This window comes from Marmota marmota, unplaced genomic scaffold, assembly GCF_001458135.2.
Source record: "Marmota marmota marmota unplaced genomic scaffold, marMar, whole genome shotgun sequence".
NCBI lineage: Eukaryota > Metazoa > Chordata > Mammalia > Rodentia > Sciuridae > Marmota > Marmota marmota.
The window spans coordinates 3,533,882-3,551,863 of record NW_025999962.1 but is presented as its reverse complement, the minus strand read 5'-3'; the positions used below and the strand labels follow the sequence as shown (position 1 = coordinate 3,551,863).

General features: G+C 62.0%; 1 protein-coding gene across 1 annotated transcript in view; it reads right to left on the bottom strand.

Annotated features, from left to right (window-relative positions):
• Positions 1 to 4,263: 4,263 nt before the first annotated feature.
• Phf21b (PHD finger protein 21B) overlaps positions 4,264 to 17,982 on the bottom strand; it is a 68,554-nt gene continuing 54,835 nt past the window's right edge. Inside the window, exons 5-13 of the mRNA XM_015501808.2 lie at positions 17,158 to 17,298; positions 12,664 to 12,715; positions 12,265 to 12,341; positions 10,813 to 10,867; positions 10,280 to 10,302; positions 8,556 to 8,714; positions 8,120 to 8,195; positions 7,807 to 7,910; positions 4,264 to 6,199 (exon numbers count right to left, since the gene is read on the bottom strand). Coding sequence (XP_015357294.1) covers positions 5,981 to 6,199; positions 7,807 to 7,910; positions 8,120 to 8,195; positions 8,556 to 8,714; positions 10,280 to 10,302; positions 10,813 to 10,867; positions 12,265 to 12,341; positions 12,664 to 12,715; positions 17,158 to 17,298 — 906 coding nt within the window. The 3' untranslated portion in view covers positions 4,264 to 5,980. The remainder of the gene's footprint in view (positions 6,200 to 7,806; positions 7,911 to 8,119; positions 8,196 to 8,555; positions 8,715 to 10,279; positions 10,303 to 10,812; positions 10,868 to 12,264; positions 12,342 to 12,663; positions 12,716 to 17,157; positions 17,299 to 17,982) is intronic.

The following is a 17,982-nucleotide window of genomic DNA, read 5'->3' as shown; positions in this document are numbered from 1 at the left end:
CCCTGGGTTCTATCCCCAGCACCACCAAAAAGCAACAACCACCCACCCACCCACACACACACACACACACACCAGGAATCAGCAATGGCAGGCGACAGCGAGAATCAACAAAGCCCAAATCAGAACCGCCCAGAGATTCGAAGTGTCCTGCAGACAGTAACTGCAGCAGGCTCGGCCACCCCTGGGCCACCAGGGGGTATCCACTCTGGAGGGAGACCCTCCCCAAAGCTGGGCTCCAGATCCTCTGGGGAAGCCACATGGCCGTGTGTGAGGGTGGCAGATCGCCCCCACACGTGGGCCCCCTGTGGGCTTGGGGTTGGGGACTATGGGGCTTTAAACCATCAACATGGCCCCAGGTGCTCGGGCCCCAGGGCATCTCTAGCCATGAGAGTCTTGCAGAGGCCCTGGGACCCCAGGGCCGGGCTCTCAGCGATTCCTTAATGAACCCGTTCAGCCAGGCCCTGGCACTGCATGGCACCTCCAGCCTTCGCAGCCCCGAGGGTCCATGGGTGGACGCGGGCGTGACGGGTCCCTGGACATGACCGCTGACTCTGTGTCACATGCCTAGTTGGGGATGCTGGAGGCCTGTTTCTAGATCTTTCCAGAGGAGACTGGCCTAGGAGTCAAGAAGACCCTCCCTCACCTTCACGGCTGCACATTCCATCAGCTGAGAGGGAAGGTGAGGGGTGGCGTCCAGCTCGGCCTGGCCGGGCCTGGGCTCCTCGGTGGGTGAGGCGGAGCTCAGGTCCAGGCACCCCTGACCCGCAGCGAGCTGTGCCCTTCCCAGGGCTGTGGTCTCACTGTGTCCTGCGAATGCGCCTCAGTGGTGGAAGGTCACAGGGAGGATGGGATTGGCGCCCTGTTCCCTGGTGGCCCTGCCCTTCTGCTGTGTGAGACAGCTGTGGTCTACGAATGCAGCCGCTGGTGCCAGGTAGTGGGCCTAGCGGGCCGGCCCCTTCCCTTCCTTCCCCAGACACCCAGGGCCTCAGTCCTCCATAGGAGCAGGGGCCCAGAGCCACCAGAGCCACCACCTGGCTCACATTCACCTCCTGCTGTGTGGCCGTGGTGTGCTTCCTGAGGTCTCTGAGCTTCAATTCCCTGTGAGGAACTGAGTCGCTCCAGGGCAGCTCTGAGGAAGGACTCGGGGTGCACACAGGGGGACAGGGGGTTCAGCAAGATGACACCAAGGTCTCTCCCCGCTGCAGGCTGTGGGACAGAGGAGGCACATGGGGCATCTCAGGGACGTTCCCGGGTGGAAGCCGTGAGCAGTGGATTCCGGGGCACCCAGGAAAGGGGTGGATGGGTTTGCCTTGGTCCCTGTGCTGCCGTGCGTCCCTGAAGGAACTGGTAAAGGACAGAGACGTGCCTGTCACTCTCACTGTCTGAAGTTCAAGGTCAGGAAACTGCAGGCTTGGAAGCCACCCGGATCCAACGCACTTCCTCCAGAGGGAGAAGCACTGGACGGGAGAAGGACGTGGAAGGCCGAGCGTCCTGGTCAGGCCCCGATCCCACCACCCTCGTGCGGCTTTTTTTTTTCTTTTTTCGTACCAGGGATTGAACCCGGGGGGATCTGCCACTGAGCACAGCCCCAGCCATTTAAAAAAAATTGTTTTTATTCAGACACGGGGTCTCACTTCATTGCTTAGGGCCTCAAACTCACCATCCTCCTGCCTCAGCCTCCTGAGCTGCTGGGATCACAGGTGGCTCCGCGCCTGGCCCCATCGGGTTAGTCACACAGGACGGGGGCCATCTGCTCTCAATGTTGCCACTTGCCAACCTGGAGTCCTGTGACAATGATGGCGCCCTGATCCCCGGGATCTGTGCACGTGCCCACTCAGGGTTTTTCCAAGATGGCTTATTAGAGACCCTGGGGTGGCCCTACTCTAATGTGACAATGTCCTCACAGGAGGGATTTGGAGAGAACCCGTGTGAGGATGGGGGTGAAGACGGCAGGTGCCTCTACAAATCAGAGGGGGTGAAGGCCAGAGGCCAGCGGAAGCCCAGACGGCCCAGGGCACACTGTCCTCCACCGCCTCAGGAGGGACCGGCCTGCTGACCCCTGGCCTGGACTCCACCTCCAGGTCTGGGGGGCAGCATCTGTCAGGTCGCCCAGTCTGTGTGCCTTGCTTCGAAGCCCCAGGAAACTCAAACTGTGTCGCGGTGGTCAGACCCTTCGGGGACAGGTGCGTCCCGCTGCTGCAGTCCCGGGAACAGGACACCCGTGGGGAGGCCACCCCACTGGCCTGCCTGGGCAACCCTCCTCCCTGGCTGCTCCGTAGAGCTGGTCAGGCGCGACAGGGGAATGGGCAACCTAGGGTCCTGGCACAGGTCAGCTGGGCACGAGGCTGAGGGGGCAGTGCTGCCCAGTGGAGGGAGCTGGCTGTTGGCGGGAGGCTACTTGGGAGGTGCTCCTGGTGTGGTTGGGGTGGGAGGCTGCAGGCGCTGCCCTGGAGCGGGCGTGAGGCCGGCAGGGGCTCTGAGGACAAGCACCAGGTGGAGCTGGCGCACCCCCGCCCCCGCAGGTCCCAGGCGGGTCCCTCACCTTCCTGCCTCGCTTTCTCCCACCTGTCCAGCCTCGCCTGGCCACTGGGCTGGCCCACAGGACTCTTGGGGACGGCCTGAACCAGGAAGGAGGCAGCCCTGGGCCTGCAGCTGTGCCCCTGAGGCTCCCTCATGCCACAGACGTTTATGCCAAGACCAGCCATGTGCCAGGTGCCCTCAGATGCTGGGATTCGGGGAGCTCTGCCAGACCCCTGCCCCGTGACGCAGACAGACACAAGCATGGAGTAGGTGGTACAGTCTGAGACTCCAATAACAGGACAGGACAGGCTTGCTGGCGACTCACTGGGGGCGCTGGGGAAGCTGTACCTGGAGGGGACAGTGGTCAAGGCCATGTCTTAAAGCAGGTCAGGGAGCCAATGAGGAAGGCAGCTGGGGAAGAACATGAGGGGCCCAGGGCCCAGCAGGTGCAAAGGCCCTGTGTTGGGACCCTGCTGAGTGGTTCGAGGCAGAGTAAGGAGGCTGGAGGCCAGTGGGTGTGGGTGTGGGCCCTGGAGCCACAGTAAGGGAAGGGAAGCAGGGGCTTCAGCTGTCGCTGAGACGGGAGCAGCTGGCTTTACCAGCTGCCATCACTGTGGGTTGAGACCACCCACTGGGGTGGGGGACAGGGAGGGCAGGGGCTGCAGGTGATTCTGGAGCCGTGTGGGACACGTCCCGTCTCCTTATGCTCCGACAGCAGAAACGAGGGATTTGCCCATGGCCGGCGTGGAGGTGAGGGAGGGCGAGGGTGACTCCCCAGTGCTGGCCCACGGTCAGGGGCCTGTAGTCCCCCGAGGTGGGAAGGGGGCTGGCCCTTGGTGGCCCCAGCAGACAGAACGGCTAGCCAGGAAGCGGAGGTCGACCACGGAGTCCAGGAGAGCAGAGACCGTGCTGGCCTGGGAGCTCCAGGAGATGGAGGGGCAGCCAGCAGGGGAACTGGGCCCTGGGTGCTCCTTCGAGAGTAGGTACTGTCAACCAGGGTGCCCAGTGGATCTGGCCATAGGTGCCACTCCTGGCCTGAGCTGGGCAGTTCCGGGCAGCAAGAGACGGTGGGGGCTGCCTGGCAAGGATCCAGAAGGGGAGTGAACTGGAGACTCTGAGTGTGGCTGGCCCAGTGACCCCCCAGGGGATGAGCGTCTCAAGGCAGCCTGGGGCAGAGCGTGGGGACTGTCTGCGGTGACAGGAGGGGATGGTGCAGTGGGTGGGCAGCAGAGCCAACCTGAGCTCATGCCGTGCAGCAGGCCTGCAGTGGACCCTGCCCTGGGGGCGCCCAGCCCTGCCTCTTGGGTGCCCCTATTCTCGGGGGTCCTGCAGGTGGTTGCTTTGGCATTTGACCCACCCTCTGGGTCACAGCTGCTGACCAGGCATGGCCCCTGACCCCCCAGGGCCATTCCGAGGCTCTGCCCAGTGACTGGAGCTTGGACTGGGGGTCTAACTTCATTTGGCGGATGGCTCCAAGGCCACAAATAGGTTCCAGGACAGCGGTGGGGGCCTCTGTGCCCTGAGCAATGGGAAGGAGCTGGGCAGCAGCAGCCGGGCAGAGAGGAGCCCCGGGCTCCACAATGGCCGAAGATCCCTGTAACTTTCCCCTCCAGCCCTGGCCCAACAGGGACACCTGCTGCCCGCAGGGCTGGGATGGGGCCAGCTTGGCAGGCAACACCCCGGTTTTTGGCTTCTCCAACGCCCACCTGGCAGTGCCAGGCAAGGACACCAAGACCACAGGGATGAAATCATCAATGGAGTTTAATGCGCTGTTCAGAGGGAAGCTACACAGGCACACGACGACAAGCACTGATCTCTACCTCACTACCCACTGGACGGTGCTCCTTGGTCCAAAAAAACACTAAGTCTCAAGACAGGGGGCAGCTACCCCTCCCGGTCCAACCTCTCATGTCCTCATGTGATGGTTTTAAAAAACCCAATCCAACCTAGAAGGAGGAAAGCAAACCAAGGAAGAGGAGCCCGCACTCATTCACACCGCGGCCGCGGAGCGGGACGGCAGGGTAACCAATATAGAGGGCGCCTCGCGGCTCACTTTGTTCATCAATAAAAGAATATAAAAATCTTGTTCAACCCAGTGTTGAGTGTATTAAAATAGATCTGTATCGTACAGCACAGTTTCTCCCGGAGTCGTGAAAATGGCAGGAGGGGTGGCGGCAGGCTGCGGGTTCCGCCTGCCCGGGCTCTGCACCTGTGTCTGCGCGTGGCTCGTGGCTGTGGCCCCCGCCGGCGCCCGCGCACTGTGTGATATGCTGGGCGGAGCCCGTTGTGCTGAGTCCCTCAGGCTGGGGATGCTGGTGGGTGCTGGGACTGGCAAGGCCCCGGGACGGGGAGCCCTTGAGAGATGCTGGGGCCCCTGGGCTCTCTGCTAGCGAGGGGAAGCGGGAGGCAGGGGCTCTCCAGTCTCCAGGGACCAACCCCCCAGGGCCACCGCCCCTTGTTCCACCCCACACTCTTCACCCAGTTCTTCAAAACCCCTCTGGGTGGCTCCAGTCCGGCCTCCCAGGGGAGGTCGCCCATTGGAACCTGGAAGCAGAGACTACCAGGTGCAGAGAGAGAAGTGAGCCCCACTGGACACCCCACCACAGGAGCGCCACACAGAAATGTAAAGGTATTTTTGGCATAGTGTCTGCACTGGCAAGGCGGGACGGTGGAGGAGAGAGGCTTTGATCCAAACCCCAGATCTGCCAAACGCCCCCTGCATGGCTCCGTCCCATCTCGCCCAAAAACTCCATGAGAAAAATACATCGGTAGCAAAAGAGTCCAGACGGTGGGCAAGACGGGGCGGCGGGACGGCGAGGCGCTTGTTCCACCGGCCACAGGCAGTGCTGGTCCCCGGGGAAGCCCCTCCCAGTCTCAAGTTCAACAGCTGCAACTCTTCACCTAATAATACTGACAGGAAGCTGCCGTGGCCGGGTGCTGGAGAGGCACGGAGCGCGGCCATGCCCTGCGGGCGCTGGAGAACTACCTAGATCTGCTACCACGTCTCGCCGGACGGCTCAACCCAACTACCTACTACTCAGCTAACTGCGACCTCGCTGTCCTCCCCACAGGCCCGGGTGCCACCCTCCGTGGCCGGGTGCTGGCTGCCTGTGCCTCCCTCTCCCAGGAGCATGAGGCAGCATGAGGTCACAGAGAGGGCTGGGCCCGGAAGATGGAGGCCAGGGCAGCCAGGGATGGCTGAGGACAGCTGAGGATGGGGGCACAGTCCATCACCCCCACCTGGTTTCCAGGTGTCCCCTCCCACTGGGGAGGGGCGGACTCGGCTTCACCCCCTCCGGCTCTGGGATGCCGGCCTGGCTCTCCCTTCTCTCCGTGGTCTTTCTGTCTGGTTTTATTTTTGTCTGAAATTCAGTGTTTATGAATTAAGGCCGACAGAACCCCCAGGTCGTGTGAGCAGGGTCCCAATGACTTTCCATGGGTTGAAGGCAGGTCCCTAGGGTCAGTTGTGGCCCTGGGGGTGCTGAAGGGTGGAGCGCATGGTGGCTGCTGGGGGCTTGGTCCAGGGCCCGGCCAGCAGCGGGGTGGGGCTGCTGGCTGCCATGGCAACCTGGAGCCTCTGCTCGCCCTGTATCAGTCTCAGGAGGGCCCGGAGGCGGTCCAGCGATGACTGGGTGCCCCTCTGGCGGGCCAGCAGGCTGGTCTTGAGTTCCAAGCACTTCTGTTAGGGGGAGGGGTCAGAGAGAGGGTCTCAGAACTGACCTCCACAGGCGTCCTTTGGCGGCTGCCCCTGCCACCCTCCCAAAGCCCCTCCCTTCCACTGCAAAGTCCTGGAACAAAGAGGCACAGGGCCTCGCAGGAGCCAGCCAGGCAGCAGGGACAAGGAGAGAAGACCCAGCCAGACCCCAGGGGCTTGCAGAGCGTGGGGTGGAGGAGCACATGCAGCATGGGACCTTCCAGCCAGCCAGCTCCCCGCCCTCCCTAGCCTCTGTGCACCACGGCGACGCCATCCGCAGTGGGAATGAGGCCTAGGAGGACGTCCCTCTGCTCTGGCCAAAGGCTGCTGGTGTAAATAACCACACCCTGTTTCCCATCGTGCTAGGAACAGCGGAGCTACTGAGAGGGTTGGGGAGACACTGCACTTAAAGAGCTTCTCTAGGCCCCATCGCTGCTGCTACTACCACCACCACCGCCAACCACACTGCCACCACCATGATACAACACCATCATACCATCATCACTACCACCACCATCACCATCATCACCACCACCACCATCACCACCATCATCACCATCACCATTATCAGGATCACCACCACCAGCACCACCACCATCACCATTATCACCATCACCACCATCACCATCATCATTATCACCACCACCACCATCACCACCATCATCATAACCATCGCTACCACCATCACCATCACCATTATCACCATCACCAGCACCACCAACACCAGCAGCACCACCACCACCATTATCACCACCACCACCATTATCACCAGCACCATCAACATCACCACCATCACCACCAGTATCACCAGCACCACCACCATTACCATAATACCAATACCATACCATCACCACCATCACTACCAACATTATACCATTACTGCTACCATTACTAATACCATTGATATAATGGTATTATATCAATACCATACCATTACCACTATCACCTCCACCATTACCACCACCACCACCACCATACCATCAACATCACATACCATTACCACTAAAGCCACACCATAACCATCATCATACCTTACCACCACCACCACCATCATACCAATACCATCATACTATCATCACCACCATCATACCAACCCTAACCTCCGATAACAGTATCATCACTACCACCACAAACAGCACCACTACCAATGTACCATTACCACCAATCACCACCACACTGTTATCACCCTCACCATCACCACCATTATCACCATCATATTACCATGACATCACACCATCGCAACCATCACCATCACCATCACCATCACCATCACCATCACTACCACCATCACCACCAGGATCACCAATAATCACACCAAGCTCAGCACCACCACCGTCTTCGTCATCTTGTCATCACACCCCTAAAGGAGGGGTTCACACAGAAGGAAACAGAGGTCAGAGCAGGGTGGACCTGGCCAAGATCAAAGAGCTGAGAAGGGGCAGGGCCAGACGTCCTCAAGGACATGACAATCATATATCGAATGCATGGGAGCCGCGTCCTCCACCTACAGGCTCTCTGGGTGAGGGTCTCTCTTCTCCTGGGCTCCTAAGGGGCAGTAAGGCTCCCGGGCAGCACCGCCTGCCCCCACGCACCTTCACCGCTGACGCCAGCTGCCGGTCGCGCTCCTCCAGCTGCTGGCGCTCGCTCTGCAGCTCGCCGCCCCGCCGCAGCAGCTTCTGCTTCTCCTCTTCTTTCACTAGGGAGAGGGCAGCGGCCGCTGGGCCAGGAGCAGAAGCAGGCCCTGCCCTCCCCGCACTGATGCAGGGACCCAGGTGCTCGCCCCAGGGTCCCTCTCCTCAGAGCTCGGACCCTGAACAGTCTGGACCCCAGCCTCTCCAGGTCCCACGGGGACCCAGCACCTCCGTGGGGGAGGGGAGGCAGGCCCCTCCCCCCAGGGCCACCTACCTGTCTTGTGGGTGACGTAGGAGTGCACAATGGCCAGCATCCCGGTCCAGGGCACACCCTCGTCTTTCTTTAAGGCCTGGAGGGCAGACGGAGAGATGAGAAGGCAGACCAACCCTGGTTGTGGGGCTCTGGGAATGCCCACTACCTGACCAGCTTCCCCAGGGTGACCAGGGGACAGTGCCCACACTGGCCTGGTTCAGAGAAGTTGAAAGGAGAAAAGCTGCATGTGGGCCAGGACCTTCTGGGTCTCTCCCCCTGGTCAAGGCCAAGGTCGCTGTTAACACCCCACAATTCACAGGATTAAACCCTGTAACAAGGGCCCCAGGTACCAGCTGTGCCAGGGTTGAGAAGGCCCGACACCCAGGCCCCTCCTCTGTGCTCCCTGCCGCTGCCGACCGCCAACCACCCAGGACACTGGCGGAGGGTGCGCCTGTACCTTCTGCTGGCACCTGGGGCACACCCACACGCCCTTGGGTGCCGTCTTGAGGGGCGGATCCAGGCAGCTGAGGTGGTAGGCCCCCGGGCAGGTGCCACAGGGCTGCAGGCTAGCCCCTCGCTTGCAGATGGCACAGTGCTCATCCTGGGTGATCTCGCTCTGAAAGAAGAGGAGTGTGGAGGTGGCTCAGGGGGAGGAGGGACAGGCCTCTGCAGGTGACTGTGCAGGGACACTCCTGGACCCCAGCAGGAGGCACGGCAGCCTGACAGGCAGGACACTAGGGCATCCACTGGGCCAAGCTGACCAAGGGCAGGGATGCTCGAGTCAGTGCCACGTGGCCCAGTAGCGGAGTCTTCCAGGTGTGCACAGGGAAGGGTGTCCTGCTGCAGCCTAAGGGACGGTCCCCTATCCTGGGGGGCCTGGGCAGCTGACCTGAAACCCTCTCAGTAGCGTGTCTGTCCAGCCTGGGACACAGACCTGGGGGAGTCACACTCCCGTTCCCACATTTGTGTGGTGGACACTGCTGCCCCGTGCTCCCTGGGGCCTGAGAAGGACAGACACACAAGGCGCTCTGCCAATGCCAGCCCCACGGTAAGGAAAGAGGGCCCTTCAGATGTCCTTCCCACACGGCCTGCCACACTCTGCAGAGACAGAGTCCCCTTCCCAGCCGGCTGGCTGCTGCACCAACACTCTGTGGGTTTAGGGGCTTCACAACCAGCTCCTACCACCTGCAAAATCTGACTCCTGCCACCCACAGGACCCCTCGCCCCCCCAGGTCATGCATCAACGGAGCTTCCGACCTTAGGGCTGGGGTCTGGGACAGCCCACACCACCAAGCCCTGGATACCAGAGATGTCTGAGGTTGGGCACCGCAGACAAGGCCCCTCTGCACCCCTCGTTCAGTGCAAAGGCCCAGGAAGAGTGAGACACCTGCCTGGGGCCACACAGTAAACTGGGGCCAGAGCTGGGACCCCATCCGGTGTCCTGCCTCAAAGTCAAGGCCCCTCCAGGACAGGTCTTGTGGGGACGAGGCGGCAGCTTGGGCTTCCTGTCCCCATGTCTGCCTGGGTTGGGCACCAGGTGTCCAGACACACTGCCAGGCCCGCAGGTATCAGTGGGCACTGTGGCGGGGCCCCTGTGGAAACCACCACGGCCCCTCAGAACTGGCTGGAATGCTTGTCCAGCACAGCACGCGGGCCAGGGGCTCATCTGGGATGAGGTCCCAGGTTGTGAACAGACTGAACATGTCCTGAGGCTGGGCCTGGGAATGAGTCCCCGGCCAGCCGGTGTCTGGGGAAGCAGGGACATGTGTGGGTCAGGGGTGGTCTCAGGACCAGAGGTGTGGGCCTGGAAGGTGAGACCCTGGGGATTACAAAGTCCTTGGAAAGATTGCCCAGGGCCACACAGCAAGGCTGGGCAGAGCCAGGGCAGAGGCCAGCTGGCACCCAGACTGGCTCTTCCTGGGGCCTCTGTGGCTCCCAGGGTCCTGGCACTCTCAGGACCAGGCAGGGAGAGGTCCTGTTTGAGTCTGGCCACCTGGCACTGTGGCCATGCCTGGCTCCGCCTGGCAGGAGGAAAGCAGGCATGGTGCTGGGCAGGGTCCTGAGCACCGAAGGCAGAGGTGAGGGCCCTGCTCCACTCCAGGGCCACCCCTTCCCAGGAGGACTGCCACCGGGACTGTGTGGAACACACCCACCCCCAGGTGTGAATGTGAGGGCACGTACCTTCCAGCAGGGCTCCTCATTGGCTGGCACAGGGAGGAAGGGCGGAGAACAGGTTAGTGGGCACTGGAGGGGCACAGTCAGGACTGGGCTCTCTGAGGCCTAGTGTGGCAGGGCTCTTGCCCCAGGGCATGATGGGAGTATCGCAAGGCCCAGTGATGCCCGAGTCCTCCCCTGGAGCATGAGGAGGAAGGGTCCCTGACACCAGGACCTTGCAGTGGCAGTGAGCTGTGGGGGGTCTTCAGTCCTTTATCGACAGGGTGGCCTTTGGCATCACAGGTCCTGGTCCTCTGTCCACCCAACGGCATGACAGAGACCTGCATGACCTCAGCTGCTGCCTGTCCCCACTCCTGGGCCTCCTGTGCTGTGAGATGCTGCCCGCCCGTTCTGACAGGAGCAATGGCACCTCTGCTGTGCCACCTGCCTGGTGCTCAGGCCAAGGCCACAGAGGATGGGAACTGCCTGGTCCAGCCCCAGGTCCCGCCCTGCCCTGTGCCCGGAGCAGCTGAGAGGCCGCAGCCCAGGCTGCCACTCACCTCGCGCTGTGAGGAACAGGGGGTTGTTGAGATAGCTGGAGGCCACTCGCTTCCTCTGCAGGACAGAAAACAAAACCCAACACCCCCTCGTCTGGAGCCCTCCTGGGCCCGCTGCCCCTGCCCAGGACCCTCCAGGCCCAGCTTTCCACCAGTGCCCCAGACGCCAGGCGGAACCTGGGCCAGAGGCAGACACAGACCAGGGCTGGGGCTGACGATGTCGGTGGAGAGGGGGCTTTGCCCAGGCTCTGCCCTGCAGGGGCCGTCACCCTCTGCTCCCAAAGTTGGCTCTCCACCTGCCCTCTGGGCTCTCCCTCGGCTAGCTCTGGGGTCAGGCAGGGCAACAGGGGCCTCCTTGTGCATAGCCCAGAGCCTCCCTGCTGTGGAGGCTGCTGTGCGTCCAGAAGGGTGGCCCCAGTCCTGGCCTCGGAGTTCAAAGTGGCTTTGGCTATGGCGGGAAGATGGTTCTAGAATTGAGTGACTGGCTCTAAGCTGGTCTCCCCCCTGGCCAGGCTGTGTTCCAAGCCAAGGAGGAGCTGTGGGCGGGCTACCCTGGGGCTACATCCTTGCCCAAGACTAAGGGGCTGCCCGCCTGCTGACAGGTGAAGAGGTGGCACTGGCCACGGACTTGGGAGTCCAGGCCAAGGCTCTGCTCACGGGGCATCAGGTGGTCGTACTGACCAGCAAAGCAAAGGGAAGGGGCCCTGGTCACACAGGACTGGTGGTCAGTGGCCACTCAGTGGCCTTCTAAAGAAAGGCCGCCATGTCTGGGGACAGGGCTTGCCCAGGAGACCCAAGAGGAAGTAAGTGGGTTGGAACTGCAGGCTTGGGCATGTCCTGGGAACAGGAGCAGAGGGACGGTGAGGAGGGTGGCAGGGCCAGAACTGACCACTGCCCTGGAGGAGAGCCCTCCCTGCAGTTCAAGTCCACAAACGCAGATTCAGGACACAGGGCCAGAGTGGCCCACTCCCTGGAGGGACACAATGGCTTCTCTTTACCCTCCCTCTGGACCATGCAGAGCTCAAATCTGGCATGTGCCACACACTGGCCTCTGGGGACCTCGTTGTCTCTCAGGACACTGGCTTGGACTCTGTGACTGGCCTTTGGAGACAATGTGGAGATTGGAATCTGAGAATCTGGACTTCAATTCAAACGGGAGGAGTCTCATTCTGGACTGGGTTTCTCCCTGGGCATGTGCCAGTGATCGGGGGACCTTTGGCCTTCCAAGCCTCTGCACCACCTCGTCCAGCTGCTGTGGGCATTGAGGCCGTGCTGAGTTTGGGGTGGATTTGGAGGAGGGGGCATTTCTTGCCTGGTGTCAGGGCCATGAGTGGGGTCATGAGTGGGCAGGCACAGGACTGGGGGGTCCTCCTGCATCTTTCCCTCAGGTGACTCTGGACCAGGAGTGGAGGGACAGATGGGGGCGGTGGGGAAGGTGGCTGCCCGGGGGCCCACCTCGGTCTCCAGGAGGCCGCTGTAGGCGGGGTTGGCCGTGCTCCTCCTCTTCCGCTCCTGCCGCTTGCTCTGGATTTCTGGAGGGACAGACACACAGTGGCCATGGGTCCTTGGTGCCCACCCAACCCTGGGCAGGCTGCCCCCTGCTCTGCAGCTGCTGTCCACCCAGCACCCACACACTGCAGTGGTCTACACAGGAACAGGAAGTGTCACAGTGGGTCCCCACAGCTCTGGAGCCTGGGGACTGAGTGCATCTCTCCTCCGTCTCCTCTCTGGGGACAAAGGCCGGCCTTGGGACAAAGGCCTTCCCTAGAGGGAGGCGCATCCCAAACCTGCTGCTTCCTAGGACGCCCGCCCCGCGCCCCGCCTTGTGGCCAGTCCCCGCCTGCTGCCCCTTACCTTCCAGGTGCTCCGTGGTGACCAGGCCCAGGGCTACCATGAAGGCGACTTTCTGTGGGAAGGAAAGGGGTGGACGGGTTAACATGGCCTCCGCTTCGACCCTGACCCCGAGCTCCTCCTCCACAGCCGCGCTCCGGATGCCAGGAAGGCTCCCAGGAACCTCCGGGGAACGGGACTCCCGGAGACCCCCAGGTGGATTTAGAGGGCTCTGTGGGGGCAGCGGCGGGCACGGACCGCACCCACACCGGGCTCCGCCGTGACTCGTCCGTCCTGTGTGTTGTTATCAATACGCCGAACACCCTCGGCCCCAGCGGCACTGGACACTCCAGCCAGCGCCTGACCAGCTCTCCGAGCGTCTTCCCCGGGCCCTGTCTCAGCCCTGCGTCCCCTCCAGCAAGTGGCGAACTGTCCCTGTGTGTCCTCCGTCTCCTGCACACATGCGGACACTCCGCTCACCTGCACGCGTCTCAACACGACAGGACTCTGTCTGACCTGCCCGAGGGGACTTGAGGGGGCAGGTGCAAGCGAGGCCCTTGCAGCTGCCCGGCCGTGGGACCACACAGTGACCAGCAGCGCCTGACACACAGCAGGCGCTCAATTCATGCCCCTGACTGAACGTGCATCTGTCACGACAGGACGCGGTTATGTTCCAGGGTCCTATTTCCATCCTTTGACTTGACTTTGGGGCTGGCTTATTTGTAAGTTCCAGATTCTTCAGAGACCCAGGCGGTTGTGAGAGGAATCAGAGAGCCCGTCGCCCTCACCTGTCCGGGCCACCCACGGCAGCGGCACTGGTTTTGACATGTAATTATTACTAGCGGCCCTGGCTCCTTGACCGCCTGTTTTCTTTTCTTTTCTTTTTCACTCAGTGCTGGGGATGGAGCCTGGGCCAGCACTGGCCGCTGGGCCACACCCCGCCTGCCCCAACTTCTAGTCAACTTTTGTCTTCTGGGTTTTGAGGAGTTGTCAGGCACTTTGCAGGAAGTGCCTGTGGGGATTTGTCATGGGGTGATGGGCTCAGCGGACAGCACAAGGGAGAGAGGCTTTGTATGGAGACCCGCTGCTGAACCCACCCTGGCCCCTGCCTGAGGCTCTCTGCTGGTGTCTCCACGGGCACCTTCCTCTCCCCACAGCCAGGGGTTGCTCTGAGTGGGTCTCCTGCACCCCGGAGGCTGGGCTTTTGTTTGACATGTTAATTTATACAAATGTATGTATTTTCTTTTGTAGTCTTTGGATCCTGGCAGGGACTCTGAGGTCATAAAGCAAGTTTTGTTTTGGATTTTGAGACCAGAGTTTCTCTGGCCAAGCTGCTGAGGCTGGCCTTGAACCTTCCTCCCCCTCAGCCTCCCAAGGTGCTGGGATCACTGGGCCATCACTGCGCCCCACAGTAAGGCCACTTGATTATTTTAGTGCCTATAGTTTATATCTACAGTTTTGACCCCTTTGGGATACAGACTGGCACAGAGGGCATTATGCGTGGGTTGCCGGTCTTCTCCCAGATGGCAATCCCTCTGCACACCGTCTCCCTGCACGCTGCCTCTCCCCTCTGCTGACTGAATACTGAACTGTCGAGTAGGTCTATCTCTGGGCTGACTTTGTCCTAGCCTCCGCCTCCCCCGGGGCTGCTGCTGCGCGGGTGGTCATCAGGCTGCGCAGGGCCTCTAGTCCCTTCTGTGGTCAGACCTCCTGGCCTCCCCCTCTCTCTAGTTGGTGCGCAATGACCTCTTACTTTTTCATGGAAAGTTGAGAAGTGTTGCTGGTGGCTGAGAACGAGGGGGCGCTGGCATATGTACTGGGATGACGTTAAGATCATAAATGACCTAGGACAAGTGAGTTCACATCATCATGTTCCTACCCAAAGCCAGGGTCCCTCTGTCCTTTTTTAAGCTTCAGGGGTTTTGAACTTGGCCTCAGTTAGGTACTGAACATTTTTATTATATTTATTCCTGGGCATTTGATCTTCCTGTTGCTATTATGAAGGGGGCCGTGTTCCCCTGGGGCCCAGGGAGGGATAGGTGCATGAACTGGCGGCCCAGCTGGCATGCAGAGTCCCCGCCTGCGGGGCTTTCTCTACTTCTCTTGGGTCCTGCCCCATCATCTCAGACAGGAAGGACCGTCCCCTCCTCCTGTGCTGTGCCGACAGCTCCCCTCCCACATTGCCGGCTCCAAGTGGTCCCGCCTCACTCAGGGCCTCGCTGGGATGGAGAGCTTGGCCGCCTCCCCGCCTCCTCTCTCTGCCTCCCCACCCTGCCTCCCTGCCCTGCCTCCTCTCCCTGCCTCCTCCCTCTGCCTCCCCTCCCTGCCTCCCTGCCCTGCCTCCTCTCCATCCACCGGTGAGTGCGTCACTGGAGCATGGCTTAGACTGTCCTGACATCCTGGTCCTGCAGTTTTCCTCAGCATCTGATGCTGGTGCCGAGGTTCCGGGCTGCGTCTGGGTTGCCCGGGTTGGCACAGGAGCAGTTTCCTATGAAGGCTCATGGAGCAACACCTCCCAAGTTCTAGGTGGACTGATGACTTTTTCCGTGCCCTTGACCGTGGAGGACAGTCAGGCAGATGGACATCGGCTCTTACCCCTCGTCCCCCACCTCCCTGGAGGGGGCTCAGCTGCGTTCTGAGGCTGGCCTCTGCGTGGGACAGACAGAAGCCAACCTCGTGCTTATGACCAGACTGGGAGAAGGACAGAGGGACAAGCACACGACTCCTAGAGGAGGGTGGCAGACTGGGTTGGGAGCTTCCCAACAGCCCGGTCCCCAGGGCATTGACTCCGGAATGCCTCAGGGGTGCTGTGGGCAGGGCGGGGCCAGCGCCAGACCCTGGGAAGGCCAGGGGCGGGGTCTCCACACCACCATCTTCATCTGGAGGAAGGGCCGGGAGGCCCAGCGGGGAGGAGGCCGGCAGCAGTCTGCTCTGCGTGACTGTCCCGCAGTTCCACCTCAGCCCTGCACGACCAGAGGTGGAGGTGGCCTCTCCAGAGCTGCGCAGTGGACACTGTCTCCTGGGTCAGAAGGCCTGGTGGCCACGGCTTGGCTGGTCACTACTCCTGGCCCGTGTCCCCATCTGACAGCAGGCTAACAGCCCCTGGTGCACAGTGGCCCACCGAGGGCCGCACCGACTGGCACCCAGCACCTCCCTAGGGCACACAGGTCGTCACCGCCCCATGCTGCCGGGTGGTGGCCATCCGACGTCACCGGCTCCTCATGACTGCCGCTGGGTTGAAGGTTACTGACGTGTCCCTCTGACGGGTCCAGGCGTCACTCTGGGTCACGGGCTCCCCCAGGTCCTCCGTTGCCTCTCCTGGGCTGCTGCAGCCGCGCCCTGGCGCCCTGGCCCCGCCCGGCAGCCTCATCAACAGCCATCCCTGCTCCTGTACAACGTCTCGCCCGGACCAGCGGCCCTGGGCACCCGCCCGGCTCGTGGGGCTTGGGCTGCTGCTCGGCAGCGAGTGCTCCTCAGGCCGACTCCTCAGGGACGTCCCCACGTCTGGCGGAGCCCCACGGCACAAGGCCCCGTGGCCCTCTCTGAAAAGCAGCTGTGATGGGGGTCTTCGCCCCGACGTGTTGTCCTCAGGTTCTCCTGAGGAGCTCACACTCCTCACACCTCGGTGTCACTGGGTGCAATGACACAATCAGTGAAAGGCACAGTCGCTGCATGAACATCCGAACTGACCTCAGAGAGCCCGCCCAGAGAAGCCTCTGGAAGACCACAGGAGCCCCAAACCTCCGGGAGCCTCAGGCAGCGAGGCAGCCAGCCCTCACCATGCACACGAGGGGCTCAGATGCTGCCAGGGCACTGACGGTGTGGCTTGAGACCACCAGGGACGGGGCCACAGGAGACTCGGGTCACACTGAGGCCTCATTGAGCAGCCCACCTCAGGGGCTTTCTGTGCACCTCAAATCACTCTCCTGCTCAAAGACACTCCGTGGCTCCCCAGTACCTGAGGAACAAAGCCCCATCTTGGCAGCCTGTATGCAGGTCATCCAGGATTCAGTCCCGATGTGTCCTAAGACCCCAGACCCTCAGCTCTGGTCATGGGCAGAGAGTAGGCAGGGGCTGAGCTAGCCCCATGTGCTACCCAGAGGAGCCCATCCTCTCCTAGGCTAAAGGTCCCAAGGACAGCAGGGCCATGGCTGGGGCTCTGGGGACAGTGGGCACCTCTCCTGATCGGGGGGCGGGGGGTTTGCCTGACAACCCAGCATCCTCCAGCCCCCCAGGAAGGGGGCCTCATTCCTCCCCGGAGAGATGAGAAGACGCACGTGATCTGCCTGCAGTCCTGCCGAGCCCGCTGCCAGTGCTCGGGCTGACTCAATGGCACCAGAACCCGTGCCAACCACTGCCCCACACTGCCACACCACCAGCGCATCCCAGGGACCCGAGTCTCCAGTCGGCAGCAGTCCCCTGACCCCCCGCATTGGACGGCCACGCCATGGCAGGTAGGGACCAACCCCAGGTGATGCTGTCCCCACCGTGGCCAGGCACCCCCCAGGGCGGTCCTACCTCGGGGCTCTCCTGGCTGGGGGGTGGGTCCTCCTTCTTCTTCCTGGTGGCCTGAGCTCCCTGAGATGGCTCCTCTGTGGGCGGCCGAGGCTCTGCCGAGCTCTCCGGCTGCGACTGCACTTGAGGCTGAATAATAATGACCTACAAGACGGGGCAGGGGTGAGGGGTGCGGGGCACGGAGCGGGGAGGAGCTTGGGGGGAGGGGGGCGGAGGGCCCAGGGGCAACCTGAAGGGCAGGTCACAGAGGAGGAAGCGTCTGCACCCACCCTGAGTTGGGCCTGCACCTCTGACGGAGCTTCCCCTGAGCACGAGAGTCCTGCAGGAGAGGTGCAGACCTGAAGCAGGAGGTGCCAGGTTCGAACCCTGTCCCACCATTTCCTAGCTGTGTGGCCCTTAGGAGGTCACTGTGCCTCTCTGAGCCTCCTTGTGGTGGGCCCTGGCAATGCCTACCTCAGGGTGGGCTGTGAGGATTCAGGCCACAGGACTCCAGGGAGGGTGGTCTCCATCCCTAGCTCAAATGCCAATGAATGGAGGCCCAGAGGGTCTCACTCCTCCCTCGACCCTCCTCAGACCACTGCCTCTGAGGGGGGCAGGGCTCTGCCCTGAGAGGCCCAGCCAAGCCCCTGGGGGCTGGGGAAGGGGTAGCGGGGTCAGCACTGCCCGGGCACCACGTCGGCCAGCCTTGGGCAGGACTCGGCCCCTGGCGTTGCTGCTGTTTTGTTTACTTGGGCCAGGGCCTGGGAGCTCGCTGTCTTCCGTGGCTCCTGGGTCAGGGAAGAGGAATTCACCAGGCCAGCCCCCAGGGTCCGGCTCAGCCGCAACCAC